Source organism: Rutilus rutilus (assembly GCF_951802725.1).
Source record: "Rutilus rutilus genome assembly, chromosome: 14".
Taxonomy (NCBI): domain Eukaryota; kingdom Metazoa; phylum Chordata; class Actinopteri; order Cypriniformes; family Leuciscidae; genus Rutilus; species Rutilus rutilus.
The window spans coordinates 24,248,498-24,267,481 of record NC_140219.1 but is presented as its reverse complement, the minus strand read 5'-3'; the positions used below and the strand labels follow the sequence as shown (position 1 = coordinate 24,267,481).

The window sequence follows — 18,984 nt, the reverse complement described above, 5'->3', positions numbered from 1 at the left end:
TTGAGCACGTTTACATGCACACTAGTACGCTGATAACTCACAAAAGTCAGCTTATTGAAATAACCTGTTGTCCGGGTTTACATGCAAACCAATAACCAGACAATGCAAGTAAACCACATTTACAAGACTTTATTAATAAATCGGGTCATTTCCCGGTAGTGATGTCAAATCATAATAATTTGAGTATCTGAGTCTGAGTATTTCATTTATGTCGGTTGTGATGTCAAAAAAAGCATTAAAAACCGAAGAAGAGTATTGCAACATATCAGCGTGAAACTTACGGCTAATATAGTATCCTCTCATGCAGTTACAGATGCAGCATTTTTACCGTACCACTTCTTCTGCATGAGATGAGAGCACTTTTATCATTTTTTTGGGTCAAGAAAGAGTCTGAGTTTCCAATATATTTCCATTCACAGTAAAAAAAATCAATAAGCCGACAGAAAGCAGGTTAATGCATTTACGTGCTGGGTGAAATCAGCGCAAGGGCCAAAAATCTGGCTGTGACGATCGGGTTATGCTTAAGCCATTTCTGACCTTACTCCGATAAGAAAAGAAGCGGGTTAACGTGTTTACATGATCATGTGCGTGGTCCATTTATTCAGCTTAATCAGGTTAAAAACGTGCATGTAAACGCACTCATTGTCTGAACCTTCAGCAGATGTTCTCTCCTCCAATGCACTGTGAGTCGAAGGGAAGCCCTTCCCCGGAGAAATCTGCCCAAGAGCAGGAGAGCAAAAACACTGCCAAGGATAAGGGCATGGACCCGGCCTTCCCCCTGGTTTACGAGCAGCCTCGCCACATACAGTACGCCACCCACTTCCCCATTCCTCAGGTGAGCACACTGAGGATTTATGGGAAATTTTGTTTTGGTAAAAACAAATTGTACATTTTTGTTTGATCAAATAATTGCCTTGGCGTGTATAAGAGACTTCTTTCAAAAACATAAAAAATCTTACCAACCCCAAACTTTTGAACTGTAGTCAACATGACTAATATTCTAACTAAATTGATTGTTGTTCAGGAGGAGAACGCAAGTCATGAGTGTAACCAGCGTCTGGTGGTTCTCTATGGAGTAGGCAAGCAGCGAGATGAAGCTCGCCACGCCATCAAGAAGATCACCAAAGACATCCTGAAGGTTCTCAACCGCAAGAGTACAGCAGAGACAGGTGTGGCAGTGAACACAACTCAAACCAACCGTTTAGTTATTAACAGATTTTGATGAGTAACTATATCAGGGGCTGTTTACACAACACCGTTTTCAACTAAAAACGTAAAACTTTGTATGCGGTTTGGCTGTTCATGTGCACGACAAAGGCATTTTGGGTGCCTGAAAACGGGATTCAAAGTGCAAGTTTTTGAAAACGGTCTCCGTGTAAACAACAAAAACGCTAATCTCTGAAGATGATTGCTGTGGTATGTAGCACAAATTATTTGACCCAATCGATCTTGCCTGCGATTATGTAGTTTAGCGTGACCTATTGACTCTGGAGTGACACATTTGGCTGTCCGTCTCTCCTCATAGAGACCATTCTTCATTAAAGGGATAGTTCGGCCAAAAATGATATTAAACCCATGATTTACTCACCCTCAACGAAGGCCTTCTGAGGGTAATCCGTGCGGTTTTGTCGTAAAAATAGACATATTTAAAACTTTATAAATAAAAATAACTGGCTTCCGGTAGCGGTCGACGCGCGTCCGTTCACGGCAGATGGATGCCGGCGTAGGACGTAGCGTAGTAAGCGTCGTGACGTAGAACGAAGTATAGCTAAATCAAACGCTACGTCCTACATCATACGCCAGCATCCATCTGCCGTGAACGCGCGTCGACCGTTGCCGGAAGCCAGTTATTTTCATTTATAAAGTTTTAAATATGTATATTTTTACGACAAAACCGCACGGATTACCCTCAGAAGGCCTTCGTTTATCCCCCTGGAGCTGGATAGATTACTTTTGTGAAGGATGCATGCACATTTTTGGGACTTGAAGGAGGTGGACCCCATAACTTGACATTATAACCACTGAAAGATCTAAGAGATTTTCTAAAATGACTGAAAATGTGTTCCTCTGAAAAATGATTGACATGCATCTCGAACGGCTTGAGGGTGAGTAAATCATGGGTTTAATATCATTTTTGGTCGAACTATCCCTTTAATGCTCAATTTCATTAGTCTTTTTTTTTTCACCCTATTTTCCATTCTGCTCTGTTATTAACAGCCTTTCATTGCACTGAACCTCTAAATATTCATAGCTGTAGCCCCATTTCAATGCTAATAGCAATCATTGACTTATATTCAAGCTTAGCTGCCGACTCGGTCAGAAAGAGCAGCACTGCTTTTGTTTTTACTTTTTAATAGAGGTGTTATTGAACATCCCATTGTTTCTGTAGCAGACTAAGTGTTGCCTTGGTCTTGACATTAAACGGCTCAACCCACAGCTATTACTATTTCAAGCACGGCACAGAACACTGACCCCGTCACGAATAAATCGCCCATCCAGCTGCTTTTCATTTTAAAAACCGTTTGACCTCACTGATGGATACTTGATGATGCACTTTAAACCTGCTAGCAATCTCTGTATTTCATCTTCCTGATATTCTTTTAAGGCTCACAGCCTGTTGATGGTACGTGGTCTCACTCATGTGTGCTGTGAATTAATTGATTTCTGTCTTTTGTTGTCTTTTCCTCAGGAGGTGAGGAAGGCCAGAAGAGGAAGAGGAGTAAACCCGAGGCCTTTCCCACTGCTGAAGACATTTTCTCTAAATTCCAGCACCTCTCACACTTTGACCAGCACCAGGTCACCTCTCAGGTCAGCCCGAATTAAATGAATAAACTACTGTGGGCTGTTTGTTTTTCCCACAGGTTTGTGTCTTAAGCCCAAAATACACTTTGGAATGTGGAAAACAAAGTATACTTGAGGCTTTAGAGGCATAATTCCATTAAATGGGTACATATTCTACCCTTTTGTAGCACTAATAAAGATTTATTCAAGTGTTTTGCACCAAAAGCGGTTTCATTTTTCACCCCTTCTCTTAGTCTAAATGTGTGGTCACTGGTCACATCAGCAAAATTTTACTGAGATTTCACGGACAAAATAGGTCTATTGTCAATAGCATAGCAATGCATATAGCAACACTCAAACAGAAGTCACTTTCAAACCAAGTTGCTTTCTGTTGGTCAACGTGGTGAAGTTGCGTGACTAACTTGAACGAGATTGAAATCTGCCATAGGAAGTTTTTCACCCTCACACAAAATTCCCAATCTCATGGATGTGTTCTAGAATCGGCTGAAAATATCAAAAGTTTGACTGGGCTGATTCATAGTCTGAGGCTAAAAGTTCTGTGCCCATCATACACAATTCAATTTTCTGCTAAATCTGTCAACAATATATGCAGACTGACTAGCATCAACTCCTCCAGACTGTATATGCCTTTACTGATTTAAATCATTCTCTGTAAATCATGCCATCTCACTTGCTTTTATGTCCGTTCAGATGTTCAGGCTTGCGCTGTCCGATTAATCAAATTTTAGACTTGCATGAAAAACTTGCTTACTGATTAAACTTGTTAAAGCATTGTGGTAAATGACAATGATTACAATATTGACCACAATAATCTATTATGATGATAATCAAGCAGTCTTAAATTATCTCACAGGTGTCCAGGAATGTTCTGGAGCAGATCACCAGCTTTGCCTTAGGGATGTCCTATCACCTCCCACTGGTCCAACACATTCAGTTCATCTTCGACCTCATGGAGTACTCTCTCAATATAAGTGGCCTCATTGACTTTGCTATACAGGTATGAGAGCTGATCCTGTTTGGAATTGTACAGTACCTGTTTGGAAACATTACCCCAAAAAATTCAAGTCTCTTCTACTCAGCAATGCTGTGAAATAGTATTACAAATTTGAATCTATTTTAAAATGTAATTTATTTCAGTGATGTCAAAGCTTGAATATTCAGCATCATTACTCCAGTCTTCAGTGTCACGTGATCCTTCAGAAATCATAATAATATGTTGATTTGCTGCTCAACCGGCGTTTACCAGCCAGAGCAAACTTTTCTGGAAAGTTCGCTTTGGCAAGCTGTTTTGAATCCCAGACACAAGCTCTGTTTTGGCCTGATTTTGTTTGAAATTACATCAGTTCATTCTTCGATTTTGCTTAAAGGTGCTCTAAGCGATGTTATGTGACGTCACTTCTTGTTGACGTTCGAAGTATTGTCAAACAAAACGGAGGCTAGCTCGACCCTCCCTCCTCCTCATCCCGTCCTCTCTTTTCCGATGTAAATTCGGGACTTTGCGTGTTCCTTCTCCTTTTCCCTCTTCTTTGCTATTTGTTCATCGGAACATCATCTCTTTGGTCGTGTGTCGGCTAGGGCTGCACGATACTGGGAAAATATGCGATAATGATATTTCTTGCAATATAACATTTCCTTAGAGAAATGCTATTTTTATTACGTTTTTAAAAAAAATCATTTATATATATAATGATCATACTAAAATAAACAGGTAGGCTAATAGATATTCTTCTGATCCTCAGAAGAATATCTCCGTTTTTTCAGAAGGAGTTTAACGTTACACATGCAACACTTTTGATTAATGGTTGTCTGTGAGACTGTTATTGTTACTTGGCATTTCGTTAGCAGTTTTGGTAGATTTGGGCTTACACTTTTTGAAGTCTTCATATAGCTCCCTAAGGTTGCGTTCCAGATGACTGTGGAGATTAGTTTCCTCTCGACGTGGCCAAAAATTTTCGGCACGACTTAGTGACACATCGCGTTTTTTGCGCATGCAAATTCGTTATTTCAAATGCAGGCGCGCGGAAAGTGCTCTCAAAATGGAAGCACATTTTTCCAGGCCCGCCTATGTCACGACAAGATGAGAACATCTCAACTTTTCAGAATTCCGCAAGCTCACGCAGGTCATGGTTGCATAGCAACGACAGACGCAAGCACTTGTGGAAAGGAGATAGGAGACTTTCCATGCGTTTTTAGATGCGATATGTGAACGGCCCCTTTCACAGGTCTGCATTTATGATACGTCTTCTCTACTGAAGCCAAAATATTGCCATATTTCAGACGTCCAGTTCTCTTTAGGCACAGGTTCTTCGCTGTTGTCATTTTCCTCGCTTGTCTCTACTCCCGCCATTAGTTTTTATTTTCCACTCTCTGCTCTGAGCCACAAGGTTCCACTTTGGGCCCGATCTAGCCAATAGCATAATAGCATCTACTGGGGAGGCGGGTATAAAGATAGTGAGGCCCCATTTGATTGGTCGAATTTGGATAAACAACCAATGCATGCATCACACAAGTGCTTGGCACATAAAATAAATGCAATTTATCGCACCTCTCTGCGATATGGATATCGCATATACTATTATCGCGATAACGATAATTTTTTGATATATTGTGCAGCCCTAGTGTCGGCCATATCAAAATTCAAGAGAATATAATTCTAACGTTAGTCGTTGTCATTGTCTAGGTAAGACATCTCTCCTCTAGCTAACTTCCCTCTTCATGCTTCTCCCCACACACCCCTTCATGTGCACGCGCACTAACCCCCCAAACCCCACCTCCAAATCATTCTTTTCGGTTATTGGCTGGAACACTGTTTGTTATGTTTTGTGGTCCAGACTGGGCCAGTTTGTGGGCTGTCAACAGATAGCGGATAGTGAAGAGATGTTTGCTATATGTGACAAAAAATGTTTCAGCCTAAAAAAATGTGTGACATCGCCGCTTAGAGCACCTTTAAAGTATGTCAGGGCCCTTTTTTGATTTAATACTGCTTTGTATATTGGTGATTAACCTCATTGTGTGTCGGTCATGTAGCTGCTAAATGAATTGAGTCTGGTGGAAGCAGAACTCCTGCTGAAATCCTCCAACCTGGCAGGCAGTTACACTACAGGTCTCTGTCTGTGTATCGTGGCCGTCCTGCGGAGATACCACTCCTGCCTCATCCTCAACCCTGACCAGACCGCACAGGTCTTTGATGGGTATGTCATATTAATGTCTACTGTGCTCGATGGGGCCGTGCAAAAACATCTATTGGAAAGATGTTGAGCTGTTTGGACAGTGATGAATGTATCGTATCGTGCTCGGCAGGCTGCGGATTGTAGTCAAGTCTGGCGTGAATCCTGCAGACTGTTCCTCAGCTGAACGCTGTATCCTGGCCTATCTCTACGACCTCTATACCTCCTGCAGTCACCTAAAGAGCAAATTTGGAGAGATTTTCAGGTGAGAGCAGTGAACTGTGAGTACTTTTAGATATATCTCCATATTCCTGGTGGTTTTGGTGGCATTCCTCTCTAATGGTTTCTGGTTTTGTGTGAATTCCCACAGTGAGTTCTGCTCAAAGGTAAAGAATTCCATCTACTATAACATCGACCCATCAGACTCCAACATGCTGTGGGATCAGATGTTCATGATCGATGCCATCGCTAATCCTACCGCACACAATATCAACCACTCCATGGTGGGAAAGATCCTCAACGACAGCCCAGCTAACCGCTACAGCTTTGTGTGTAACGTGCTCATGGACGTGTGCGTGGACCATCGTGATCCTGAGAGGTTGGCATCTGATTCTGTCGATTATGTTTTGAGCGGGGTTATTATCATAGCTGAAGGGTTAGGGTTACATTTAGATGAAAAACTAAACGGAGATTAGAAATGTCGCCCTGTCAACTAAAATTGAAAATATAAATAATTGAAATCAAAATAAATTAAACACAAATAGTTGTATTAAATAAAAATAATAAAACAATAAAAGCACATTCAAAAATTGAAAATTGAAAAATAAAAATACAAAAATAAAAGCTGATTCAAAATATACAACTCTGCAAGATACACATATATATAATACACTGACTTCGAGTAATAAGCCATTATAGTGCATTTTTTGAGAGAACATCAGCGTTCATTAAAAATTATACAGATTAACGTATTTCTTTAACACAAGGATTGTCTAATTAGTTATCTATTAGTTACTAATTAGATGGCCAAATTAAAATGTGTTGTTGACATAAAAATGACCAAAGCGATTATTGTAATAATTGGCCCTGAGTCCTTCAGCATGATCCTCCATAAGCATCTTCAGTAATAGCAGAACAGCTGCATGGCATCTCTACTGTGGCGAGCAAATGTTGTGTGTTTTGTTTCAGGGTGAATGATATCGGTATCCTGTGTGCGGAGCTGACGGCGTACTGTCGCTATCTCAGTGCTGAGTGGTTGGGAGTGCTCAAGGCTCTCTGCTGCTCTTCCAACAACGGCAACTGCGGCTTTAACGATCTACTCTGCAACGTTGACGTGAGTCGCTATATCTTTTGCGTAAACCCCTAAAGGTGCAGTCACAGCGGAGTGATGAATTAATCCCGGTTCACAGAGAACTAAGCAGCTTTCTGTTTGTCAGTGCGGCAAATTTGCTAGATCAATTTGAACTTATCAGGGCTCGAAATTAACTTTTTTACTTGGTAGCACTGGTGCTCCCAACTTCAAAAAGTTAGGAGCACCAGCAAAAATTTAGGAGCACCCACCAAAAATTAAGGAGCACCACAACTACAAATTATATATTAACAGATTTCATTTCACTGGGGCTTTACACATCCTGTGGCCAAGATTTAAAATTTGGTCTTCTGGCTCTATTTAGGCACATGATTTGTCATTTGCATACGTCATGTTAATCGCAACTCTGTTCTTTTTCCATGAGCTGCAACATGGGTTTAAATTTAGTGAAGGCAAGCTCTTCTTTGGCGATGGTGTATGCGGTGTTATATTTGACGTATAATTAGCTCTGCCAATAGAGTGGAACGACCAGCAGCATCCTGCCGATTAAAAGCCTTAATAATCGAACCTGATGAACCTGATTTGTTTGCACACACCTGTCCCTGCATTTTTTGCTTGGCACTTGGCACTCTATTGCTATTAATATACTGTATTAATCTTTGTTAATCTTAGTTAATAAAAATACAGCTGTTCATTGTTCGTTCATGTTACTTCACAGTGCATTAACAATGTTAACAAATAAAAAAATTATATTTCAATAATGTAGGCTATTAGTAGCCTAAATGTTGAAATTAACATTAACAAAGGTTAACAAATTAACAAAGTGCAGTTTATTAATAGTACATGTTAACTAACGTAGTTAACTATAATTTAATAAATGGAACATTATTGTAAAGTGTTACCGATTTGTTATACACCGATTCAGTGAATCGGTTCAAATGAGTCATTAGTTCGCGAATCGGACGTGTCATTAGTGGACGTGTAGCCCTACGGCACAAGTGTGATTATCCCGGCAGTTTATTTTTTTTAGCACAATTCATACTCCGCGGTAATTCAGGAGAAAAAACCCCTCCGAATGCTCCACGTGAAACCTTGGTCTTCCGCCCTTTTTCTATCGTGTCAAATGATTTTGATTAATATGCGCGAGGGAGAGAGAGCAAGACGGGGCTCGTGCTGTTTGAAGACTTGAGAGTGCGCGCGCGCTGCCGGTGCTCTCTCTCGTACTTATATCTGCGCCCTGTCAAGCGCAGCAGTCATTCTATTCTACATCACTCACCGATCAAATAAGGCTTTGGCGGCCGCCAAAAAAAATTCAATGCAGGAAAACCGCTGGATTGGTTATATAACGTTGGACAGAATGATGGTCCGGCCATCACGTATCAGTGCACATAAGGTACACACTGTGAAGTAATTTGCAAACGTTTTTTAGAGAAATGAAAACAGGTCGCACCACAACCATTATTTGCACTCGCACAAATGCTCCCAAATATATTTTTAGGTCGCACAGATTAAATTTCAGGAGCATATGCGACCAAAATGGTCACAATTTCGAGCCTTGCTTATTGTAAATTCTGCGTGGAAATATTTCACCCTCACGTGACATTTCTGATTGCTTGGATTTTGCCTGTGAATACAGTAAATGTCACCGCACCTTAGTATGTTGTCTGCTGTTTATGCATATTTGTGCTATCATTGTAATAGAAAGATGTTTTGTGGCATGCCTAATGAAGATACTCAGTTATGAGGTCTGGTAGACTTACTTTGTCAGCTAGATGTGTCTCTGTTGCACATGATGAAATGTCTAGTCGACTAGAATGACTACTTCTTGGTGATAATTGCATGCGTTTTCTCTTTGGCAGGTGAGTGATCTTTCTTTCCATGACTCACTGGCGACATTCGTTGCCATCCTGATAGCTCGGCAGTGTTTGTTGCTGGAGGATCTGGTGCGCTGCGTGGCCATCCCCTCCCTCCTGAACGCAGGTACGACTCTCCACAGGCTCCCAGTATCCCACAGCCACCTACCAAACAGACACTCATTCACTGTGTGCGTTTAGTTTTTCACACTTCTGTAAGAGAGATGTCAGTACTAACTGCCTGCCTGTTTGATGTCTCCACATTTCACACTGGGAAGCTCTATCTGTAGCGGCACTGCTGTGTGTCCTAGAGCCAGAGAGCCGTTTCCACTGCCCAGTGCCCACAGACTCTCTCTCTGTCTGTCTCTGATTGGCTCACTGCACAAGGAGCTATTCAGGGCGGCAGTGAAAGACCGAATGATGCTGGATACACATACTTTGTCATTGATTTCTTTAGGGTTAATTTAGAGGGATCTTTTTCACAAAATTTATTCTGGTGGTTTACTCACCCTAATATCATTACAAACCTGTTTGACTTCTTCTGTGATTTTTTTTTTTTTTTTAAGGTATGTGCAGAGTGCTGTTTTTCATAATGGAAACATGGGCTGCTAAACTCCAAAATCGGAATTCATTAAAATAGTCCATATAATTTGTGCGCTAAGTTTCAAGTCTACTGAAGCCATATGATAACTTTGAGTGAGAATTTAGAGGAATAGTTCACCCAAAATTGTCATGTCCTTCCAAACCCAGAAGTCTTTCATTCATCTTTGAATCACCAATGAACGTATTTTCTTAATATTCTTTCATCATTCTTTTGTCCGTCCGTTGAAAGTCTTCGTAATAAAAAATTTGACTTAAAGTAAGAGAAATCCATATGAATCAAGTGGTGCAGATCCATGAGCAGATTTAGGGTGTGGTTAGCGATCACACTACATGCGTACCCTGCCCGAGCCCGATCGAACTGTGCTCAAACCCACCTCTTCAAGCGGGCCAGGGCATGGTTCAGCGCAATTACACTAGTCAAACAAACCAGACTTTGAGGGTCAAACGTGCTCGGGCACAGTTTAAATTGCTTAGTGTGAGTTGAGCCTTAATTCCTGCTTTTATTCACTTACACACATTGATCAAGACACATACGAAGAGCTCTTCAAATATGGTTAACGGAAGCTCAATGTTCTTGCTTGATGCACGAGAAGCAGTGAGGTTTGTTCTTTGCGCGTCAAGCAAGCACGTTTGAGCTTCCATTTACCATATTTGATGAGCTCTATGCATCTTCCTTCTATGTGCCTTCTTTTGAGTTCAACAGTGCTGTCATTCAATTTGGAACAACATGAGGGTGAGCAATTCATGACAGGGTGTTTATTTATCCAGCTCGTTTGGTCTGTCTGTGTGGTGATGTGCAGTATTGTTCTGAGGCTAGTGCCTTTTTATGGAAGACTCTGGTTGTGACATGTTCGTGTTTGTGTGTGCAGCCTGTAGTGAGCAGGATTCTGAACCTGGAGCCAGACTGACCTGCAGGATCCTGCTTCATCTGTTCAGAACCCCACAGCGCAACCCCTGTCCACAAGACGGCACCAAATCAGGTAACGCAGAACACACACTCCCCCCTACACATCCCACCTGAACAAATCTAGACTTGCTATATATATCCACAAAACTGAGAATTACGTTTCTGTCCACAGACAAATCCACAGTGGGCATCAGATCGTCCTGCGACCGACACTTGCTGGCTGCTTCTCAGAACAGCATTGTGGTGGGGGCCGTGTTTGCCGTGTTAAAGGCCGTTTTCATGCTGGGTGAGATTTTGGGGACCTTTTTGTTGTGCATTCATGTTTTAGCCAATCAAACAGGAAGAATAACATGTCTTCGTGATCATACTGAAGCTTTAACTGTATCCAGTGATCAGAGAGCTAAACAAGAGAACCACGAAAGGCTTGTGTTAAAGGCTTTTGGTAAAGGAAAAGAAAGCCAAAGGGATGGGAGATGGAGCAAATGGGATCCAGCTGGCAGATAGATGTTTATGCATACAGAACTTATGGGCGCCTAAAAGTGTGACTTTGTGTTTATTTTTCCAGGAGATGCTGAGCTGAAGGGTTCTGGCTTCTCCCATCCTGCTGGCTTGGACGACATTGGAGAGGATGACATGGGCTCCAAAAAATCTGGAGGACGTAACGTCTCTATTGAAACAGCCAGTCTGGTGGTTTACGCCAAGTATGTGCTGAAGAGCATCTGCCAGCAGGTGATGATTTTAAGAGGATCAGATTCTCATTCATGGAAAGATTTTTAGCTATTATAATCTGTATTATAAAATAAATAGAATGAAGCTGTGAAAATAATTTCTTTGGCAAAGAAAGACGTTCTTGAGTGACGTCCTAACCGCTAGCTTAAAAACGAGGATGTAATCTTCCAGAACTTGTGGAAATGCGTCTCACTATTACCAGGGTTTCTGCGGATCCTTAAAGTCTTAAATTCGATTTTTTTTTATTTTATTTAAGGCCATAAAAAGTCTTATTTTTACTTATGAAAGGTCTTAAAGTTTTGATGACACTTATTAGCGATCTATCTTATTAGCGAACGTTTTGTTTCTTTGTGGGTTTGCTTGTTCACATGACAATTCGCGTCATTTACGGCAGCATATTGCGTCTGTCTCCTGCATGCGAAAGGAGGAGAGAAGAAGGAAATGGGTAAAGTCAGTTCATTCTTCACGTGCGTATGGGGCGTGCGATATGTATTGTCTATGATGATATTGTAATCATTGTTTTAACTATGTACGAGGCACTTCGAGGCGAGCTGACATCACATTTATCACTCCTGCTTTCACTGCGTGATGTGTGCAGTTATATGTCCCCAAATGAGTTTTTGGCTTATTGTAATATAACAACGTAATATGATATAAATATATCACATGAGCAAGAGTGCCGTTTTCCCGTGCACAATTGCAAATGTGATATTTATTTTATACAACAGTTAAATTAACAATAAGTTAACATTGTGAGTTACATTTTAGACACAACATTGTCAATATTGTTTATTTTCCCTTTATTTCGCCGACGAGAATTTCAAAATGAAACCGTAGCAGAGTCTCCATGCGATTTATTTATTTTTTTTGACTAAAATCCACGTTTTGAACGAATCAGTTTAATGATTCAATGAACAATCACTTGCTTCTTTCCCGAATGAATCGGCCGTTTGAACAAATCTGTTGAATGAATGACTGCCTCAACTCACTTATTAAGACAGAGACTTGCCGCCACCTACTGGCGGTTTTAGTTTCATATTTAAAGTACCCTTTAATTAAGAAGTTAAAATAAAAAATCATTTCATATTTAAATATTGAATAAAAAATTTTTTTTTATCTCATAGCATTATGTAATTGTAAACGCAGTGTAAATATATTAATGCCAGTTCTGATGCCGCTTCTGTGTCACCTCTGCACTGCAAGGATGGATTTTGATTTAATGATTTAATTTTACTGGTAACAGTGGTATTGTGTTATTATTCTAATTGAATTTAATTTGAATGTTAGAATTTGACATAAAAGGTGATGCATACATCTATTAAGTTTAGAAAAAATGTCCATATATAGGTGAAAATGCCCCTGGAAATCAATTTAAGGTGGCAAATATTGCCCCTTAATAAAAATGTTAATTTCTGTCACTGCTGTGAACTGACCACTGTATAGAATATTAAAAATATGAATATCTTTGTGAGTCAGCTGTCAACAACAGGCCTAAACCAGCCATGGTACCAGCACAAAAACACAATCAGTAAAATATCATCTGATTATTAACAAAACTTGGAAAATATTGAGATATATTTGTCATTAATGCGCACCCCTAATGTACGGTATTAATTTTGATTTCTTCAGGTCTTGAAAAGCCTTAAATTTGACTTTAAAAAGTGCGCAGCAACCCTGTATTACTCCAAATTGTGTTTCCGTCACTGTAATGAACGAAGACTCCAAAAGTGATCAAGATTCGGAGCATGCTGCTCATTTGCTCATGTGTTTTTGTAGAAAACAGTGAAACACTTTTCTTCATTTAAGAAGTTTGCATTCCATTTGTCTGATTTTTCTCTGTCTTTCAGGAGTGGGTCGGCGAGCGGTGTCTGAAGTCTCTGTCGGAGGACAGCAGTGCACTGCAGGATCCAGTGCTGGGGAACATCCAGGCTCAGCGGTTACTGCAGCTCATCTGTTACCCACACAGGCAGCTGGACAGCGAGGAGGGCGAGAATCCTCAGAGACAGCGCATCAAACGCATCCTGCAGGTCACACGCTCTCACATGACCCCATGATAACATCTGTTCCGGAGCGGACTGAGCTTTTTGTAGTAGTATAGAGTGAATTTTTAGATATTCCCAACTCTAAGGATATATTTAAATACGACTTTAATCGGGAAACACTGCATTATATAAATATTTATTGCCCCAAAAAGTATTTTTACATTTAATAGCATAAAAGTTCTCTAACTCTGTGTTTTGCGCTGTTGCTTTGGCAAAGTGTATCTGTCATTCGAATCAAAATCTAAATTGCGATATCGCTTGTGTACTCACAAAAATCACAAAAGGCTGTAATTGAATAAGTAGGCTCAGTTCACAGTAAATGAAGCAAACACCATCTCTGCATGAGCTGTGATTTTAAAAATGCATGTGGGAATGCAATGTGCACCGTTTTTTTTGGACGGATGTTTACAGCGTTTCACTGGATTTGTATTAGGGCTGCACGATTAATCGCAATTAACCCGAAATCTTGCTTAAACTGATTTGGCTTAGTGCGATTTATGGAAAAAAAAAAAATGTATGCGCAGCTTGTCAGTGACGTACGGCTCTGTGATCAGTAGTAAATGCTGCTCCATGTTTGAGTCGCTTATAACGTGCAAAAGCAACACGCGTCAAACATCCCTCCAAACTTGAGAAGCATTTATGAACCTCGTGTCCAAGAAAAGACAACATGTTTTACTCCAAACTAATAAAATAATGAATATACTTACAATGAAATATACATTTTTACAGTGTGATTGAATATCAATAGTAATACATTTCTGTACAAAACTTTCTAGTTGCTCTTTAGATTGTCTGGAATCCCACCATAGACTCACAGAATCCTGTGGGAAACACTGTAATATGCCATGTTTCTACACATTTTTAAGGAATGTTCTGAAAACAGTACTTGTTTTTGCTATTCCATTAGTTGATGTTGTAGGTGCAGAAAATACACGCATCAGCTTTAAAACCCAGCAGACCAGGTCTGCACGCATGAAGACAAACCACGTGTTTTGGTGTTTTAGACACCAGGCTGTTCTGTTCTGTTCTGGCTGTCAGCAATGCAAGAGCAGCAGAGAGTGACCAGACAGTCATTTCCCCAGGCTTAATTATTTATTTCACCCCCTTTAGCCTTTAAGCCATTAATGATTTGTGTGGGTCTCACAGCAGCTCATTATTCTGGATTGGTTTTCATCTTCATAGATTATGAAGACAGGGGCCCATCGCAATTAATATCCAGCTGGGCTCTTAAGCTCTGCTTTGATTCCTTTTAAAATGCGTTCTTTCCATATTCCGTCTGTTTTTCTGCTTACAGAACATGGACCAGTGGACCATGAGGCAGTCGTCTCTCGAGCTACAGCTCATGATCAAGCAATGCTCGCCTAATTCAAACTCAACTAATGTAAGCTCAACTAATGTAAGTGCTTGCCGAGTTCAACTCTGCTTGATGATTTCCCGTCCTTTCTTTAAGGTTCATAATTTCCTGGTACATCTGAACTAACTCTTTACAGGAGCTGTATGCTCTTCAGGAAAATATAGCCAAGGCCACGATAGAAGTTTTCCAGAAGTCTGCTGAGATGAACTCTAGTAATCCCACCTGGAATGGCTCCGCAGTCTCTGGCGGCTCCGTCTCCAATAGCAACAGTGCCAGCAAACTGAAGCCTGTGCTCAGGTGGGTGACCCTAACCGTTGCTTTCTGCCTGTGGTCATATTTACTTTCGGTTTGATGTAGTCGCTTCTTGCTTTCGAACCACATAAATCAGTGTTCCTATCAATGTCTAATCTGGGAAAAGAGATTTCTCTAAGAGTGTTTCTCAAATACTGCTGTTACCGTTTGTGTTTGGTTCAGTTCCTCCGAGCGTTCGGGTGTCTGGTTAGTGGCCCCTCTGATTGGTAAGCTGCACACCTCAGTGCAGGGTCACGTGCTGAAGGCCGCAGGTGAAGAGCTGGAGAAGGGACAGCACCTGGGACCCTCCTCGCGAAAAGAAAGAGATCGGCAGAAACAAAAGAGGTACTAAACTTTTAGCACGGACTTCAAAGCTGCTTAAAAAGTTCAAAGGAACATAATCATTTTTCATATAGAAATCTTTTGTAACATTTATAATGTCTTTACTGTCTCTTTTGACTAATTTAATGTGTACTCACTGAACAAAGTATTCATTTCTTTCAACACCCCCCCCCAAACTTTGATTGTGACTTTATATCAATAATTTGTAGCACCAAATAAGAAATGAATTAATTATAGGTTTACACTAATAAAAAATGCTCTCTTTCACTCTATATTTGTGTCTGCTATTTGTTTTGTTCTTGGAGTCTAGGCATGTTCAGTAATGCAGTTTATCATGATAATGAACATGTATAATTGAGTTTTCTTTTCTCTTTCAGTATGTCTCTCTTGAGCCAGCAGCCGTTCCTGTCTCTGGTGCTGACGTGTCTCAAGGGACAAGATGAGCAGAGAGAGGGTCTCCTGACTTCCCTTTACAGCCAAGTCCAGCAGGTACCTCATCACCTCCACCCCTCAAAAACACTGCGAGTGCTCCACGTCTCTTCGGACTGATACAATGTTTTCCCCCATCAGATTGTGACTAACTGGCGTGAGGACCAGTACCAGGACGACTGCAAAGCCAAGCAGATGATGCACGAGGCCTTGAAGCTGAGACTCAATCTGGTGTGCAACTGTTATCTCTTTCTCTCATACATCATCTGCTTTTAAGCTGACAAAACAAGTACAATGTCTGTGTTGATCTTCCTCTCGTCAATTTCATTTCCTTGTATTGTGTGCCTGAGGTTAAAAGACAAATGAATGTCAGTAAGATCTGGTTAAACTGCACTAAACTCATTTGTCACGTGGTCTAGGTGGGCGGGATGTTTGATACGGTACAGCGTAGCACACAGCAGACGACAGAGTGGGCGGTGCTTCTGCTGGACATCATCAGCAGTGGTACAGTGGACATGCAGTCAAACAAGTGAGATCTGACACCCCTCATTCACTGCCACTGATCGTCTTCGCTAATACCATCTGATTTGAAAAGATGTTTGTTCTTTTCCATTAGTGAGCTCTTCACTACGGTGTTAGACATGCTGAGCGTGTTGATTAACGGCACTTTGGCGGCTGACATGTCCAGCATCTCTCAGGGCAGCATGGAGGAGAACAAGAGGGCCTACATGAACCTGGTCAAGAAGCTCAGGGTGAGACGAATACTGATACTGTTTAGAAAAAGCCTCACATTGAAAAACAGTCAAAGTGTTTCATAAGCATCGCTATTATTATATCTTTCTTTTGACTTTGGATTGATTCTAAAGCCATAAACCCAAAGCGTTGAGAGGAGCATGCTACTGCTTTTCTGAGTGATCACTCATTTTCTGACTTAGCTCAAAATAGCAGAAACTACACTACCATACTTGTAGGACACATTAAATTGATCAAAAGTGACTAAAGTCATTTATAATTTTACAAATGATTGTGTTTCAAATAAATGCTTTTCTTTCAAACTCCATTCATTAAAGAATGCAACCTTTTTTAATGCAGTTTCTACAAAAATATTAAGCAGCACAACTGTTTTCAACAGTGATGGTAGTTAGAAATGTTTCTTGAGCATCAAATCAGCATATTAGAATGATTTCTGAAGGATCATGTGACACTGAAGACTGGCGTAATGATGCTGAAAATTCAGCTTTGCATCAGGAATAAATTACATTTTAAAATATATTCAAATAAAGCGGTTATATTGTGAAATATAATGACTATTTAAAATAACTTTTTTATTGTATTTTTGATCAAATAAATGCAGCCTTGTTGAGCACATAAGAATGCTCTTTCAACAACATAGAAAAAAAAGTCTTTCTGACTCAAAGTTTTGAAAAGTAGTTAACTTCAGGGGTGCAAACAGCGCGCTTTTCGGCGCCTCCCGCTTTTTTCACGTCAGTTTGGGTGACTTGTGTGAATCGTGCAGATCCGAAGAGTTTTTTTTTAAGGAGGAGGGGAGGGGGGGGGGGGGGGGGGGGTGTCTGATTATAATTTAACCAACAGTAATTCTGGATTGCGTCCACCAACAAGTAAATAGGAAATAAGCGAATCAGAACACTGCGCGTCAAACCAGCAGTATGTGCGCAAGCGTGAACCACTAGTGTTTCTGTCTCACTCTGGATCTGCCACGCATCACATTTCTCTCTGCGTGGCGTGGAGTGTCCGTTTTTATGTCGGCTCTCATGTTAACTGGTTAGAGCACAATGCCTGCGTGACACACACACTTCTCGAGCCGCGCCGAAACCGCGTGCTAGAAATAGAACCGCAACCGACGCCTATTTTTCACGCGACACGCAAGAGTGTTGGAAGTTTTCAGACAAAATAGAAGGCGCAAATACATATTAATGAATTACATTTTGATGCTTGAAAGTCTCTCGGTTTTGACAAATGCATATATAATTGTAATTTAAAAAATAGGCCTAATTATCGATTTTCAAATATTGCCCCTGTCAATAGGCCTACAGAACGAAATATTCTGTAGCCTATTTTGCCGTCAATACTGCCGACGTTGTCTTTGCTGTATCAGGCTATATATATTATGTTTAACATCCAAATGTAGATCTGTCGGCGCACAGAGCCACTCAGTCGCAGACAGCACGTGAAGTTCGTGAACACCGAATTCCCTTTTATTTGTGTTTGAACAGACATGTGCACGAAAAAATAAGCCAGTGTCCGTCTCAACGAGTTTCCCCGTAAACGCAGTCAAAATAAAACGGATGCGTGTCATTACCGGTATTAGATACGTGCATTCGTCTTAAAGGGACAGCACCCAATATACCTGCAGCTGTTTGTGTCACCAAAGTAATCAAACAACAAAAGAGAAAAAGCTTAATCACGTTTTGTCAAAAGATAAACTGTATTAATACTTAATACAGTTAATTTACCTGAAAAACATAAAGTACTGCTTTATTTCTCGTGTATTTGTGTTTTATTGTATTTATATTTGTATTTTGTTTATTAGTTTCTATGCAGATGCACTAGGCCTACCCTACACAATTACCCCAATCATCCTAGAATTATTAATTCTTTACAAAAAGAGCTATTCAAATCATCAGGTGAAATTGTTTTCAGGAAGTAGCAGTAAAGCAAGAAGAAGAAGTGCAAGATAGTTTTTCTAAATTTCATTTGACTCTATATGCCTATAGGGGTGGGTTGGGGATGGTGGCAATGTAGTATCTGGATATTTGCCGCGGGACGAGGGCTTCGATTACCTCTCTCTTTTTTGACCATACATGTGTTTGCACCCCTGTAACTTAAAAAAAAAAACTCAGAACAGTTTGGCAACTGTAATGAGCAACATCAGTTTTGCAAGCGTCACTCACTTTTTCTTCCGAAAATGTAAGACTCCAGTTTGTTTTGTCCTGCAGAAAGAACTCGGTGACCGTCAGTCCGAGAGCTTGGAGAAAGTGCGTCAGTTGCTGCCTCTACCCAAGCAGACACGTGATGTCATCACCTGTGAGCCCCAGGGATCGCTCATCGACACCAAGGGCAACAAAATTGCTGGATTTGAAAAAGAGGTAAGTAGCAAGCCTCTTTGGTGTTGTAGTGCCGCTCAGCTGCTGGCCA

General features: G+C 40.7%; 1 protein-coding gene across 15 annotated transcripts in view; it reads left to right on the top strand.

The window, feature by feature from the left end:
* med12 (mediator complex subunit 12) overlaps nucleotides 1-18,984 on the top strand; it is a 34,417-nt gene that overhangs the window by 7,756 nt on the left and 7,677 nt on the right. For 8 of the 15 annotated variants that reach the window (XM_084429420.1, XM_084429428.1, XM_084429419.1 and 5 more), the window contains 21 exons: nucleotides 659-835; nucleotides 1,025-1,169; nucleotides 2,690-2,808; nucleotides 3,656-3,799; nucleotides 5,830-5,993; nucleotides 6,103-6,234; nucleotides 6,340-6,567; nucleotides 7,158-7,302; nucleotides 9,138-9,258; nucleotides 10,604-10,714; nucleotides 10,814-10,927; nucleotides 11,207-11,370; nucleotides 13,218-13,397; nucleotides 14,707-14,808; nucleotides 14,903-15,063; nucleotides 15,241-15,402; nucleotides 15,777-15,888; nucleotides 15,970-16,059; nucleotides 16,248-16,357; nucleotides 16,445-16,580; nucleotides 18,786-18,935. In XM_084429420.1, the coding sequence (XP_084285546.1) occupies nucleotides 659-835; nucleotides 1,025-1,169; nucleotides 2,690-2,808; nucleotides 3,656-3,799; nucleotides 5,830-5,993; nucleotides 6,103-6,234; nucleotides 6,340-6,567; nucleotides 7,158-7,302; nucleotides 9,138-9,258; nucleotides 10,604-10,714; nucleotides 10,814-10,927; nucleotides 11,207-11,370; nucleotides 13,218-13,397; nucleotides 14,707-14,808; nucleotides 14,903-15,063; nucleotides 15,241-15,402; nucleotides 15,777-15,888; nucleotides 15,970-16,059; nucleotides 16,248-16,357; nucleotides 16,445-16,580; nucleotides 18,786-18,935 (2,967 nt within the window). The remainder of the gene's footprint in view (nucleotides 1-658; nucleotides 836-1,024; nucleotides 1,170-2,689; nucleotides 2,809-3,655; nucleotides 3,800-5,829; nucleotides 5,994-6,102; nucleotides 6,235-6,339; nucleotides 6,568-7,157; nucleotides 7,303-9,137; nucleotides 9,259-10,603; nucleotides 10,715-10,813; nucleotides 10,928-11,206; nucleotides 11,371-13,217; nucleotides 13,398-14,706; nucleotides 14,809-14,902; nucleotides 15,064-15,240; nucleotides 15,403-15,776; nucleotides 15,889-15,969; nucleotides 16,060-16,247; nucleotides 16,358-16,444; nucleotides 16,581-18,785; nucleotides 18,936-18,984) is intronic. The other 7 variants (XM_084429422.1, XM_084429421.1, XM_084429427.1 and 4 more) reach the window with 3 other exon arrangements.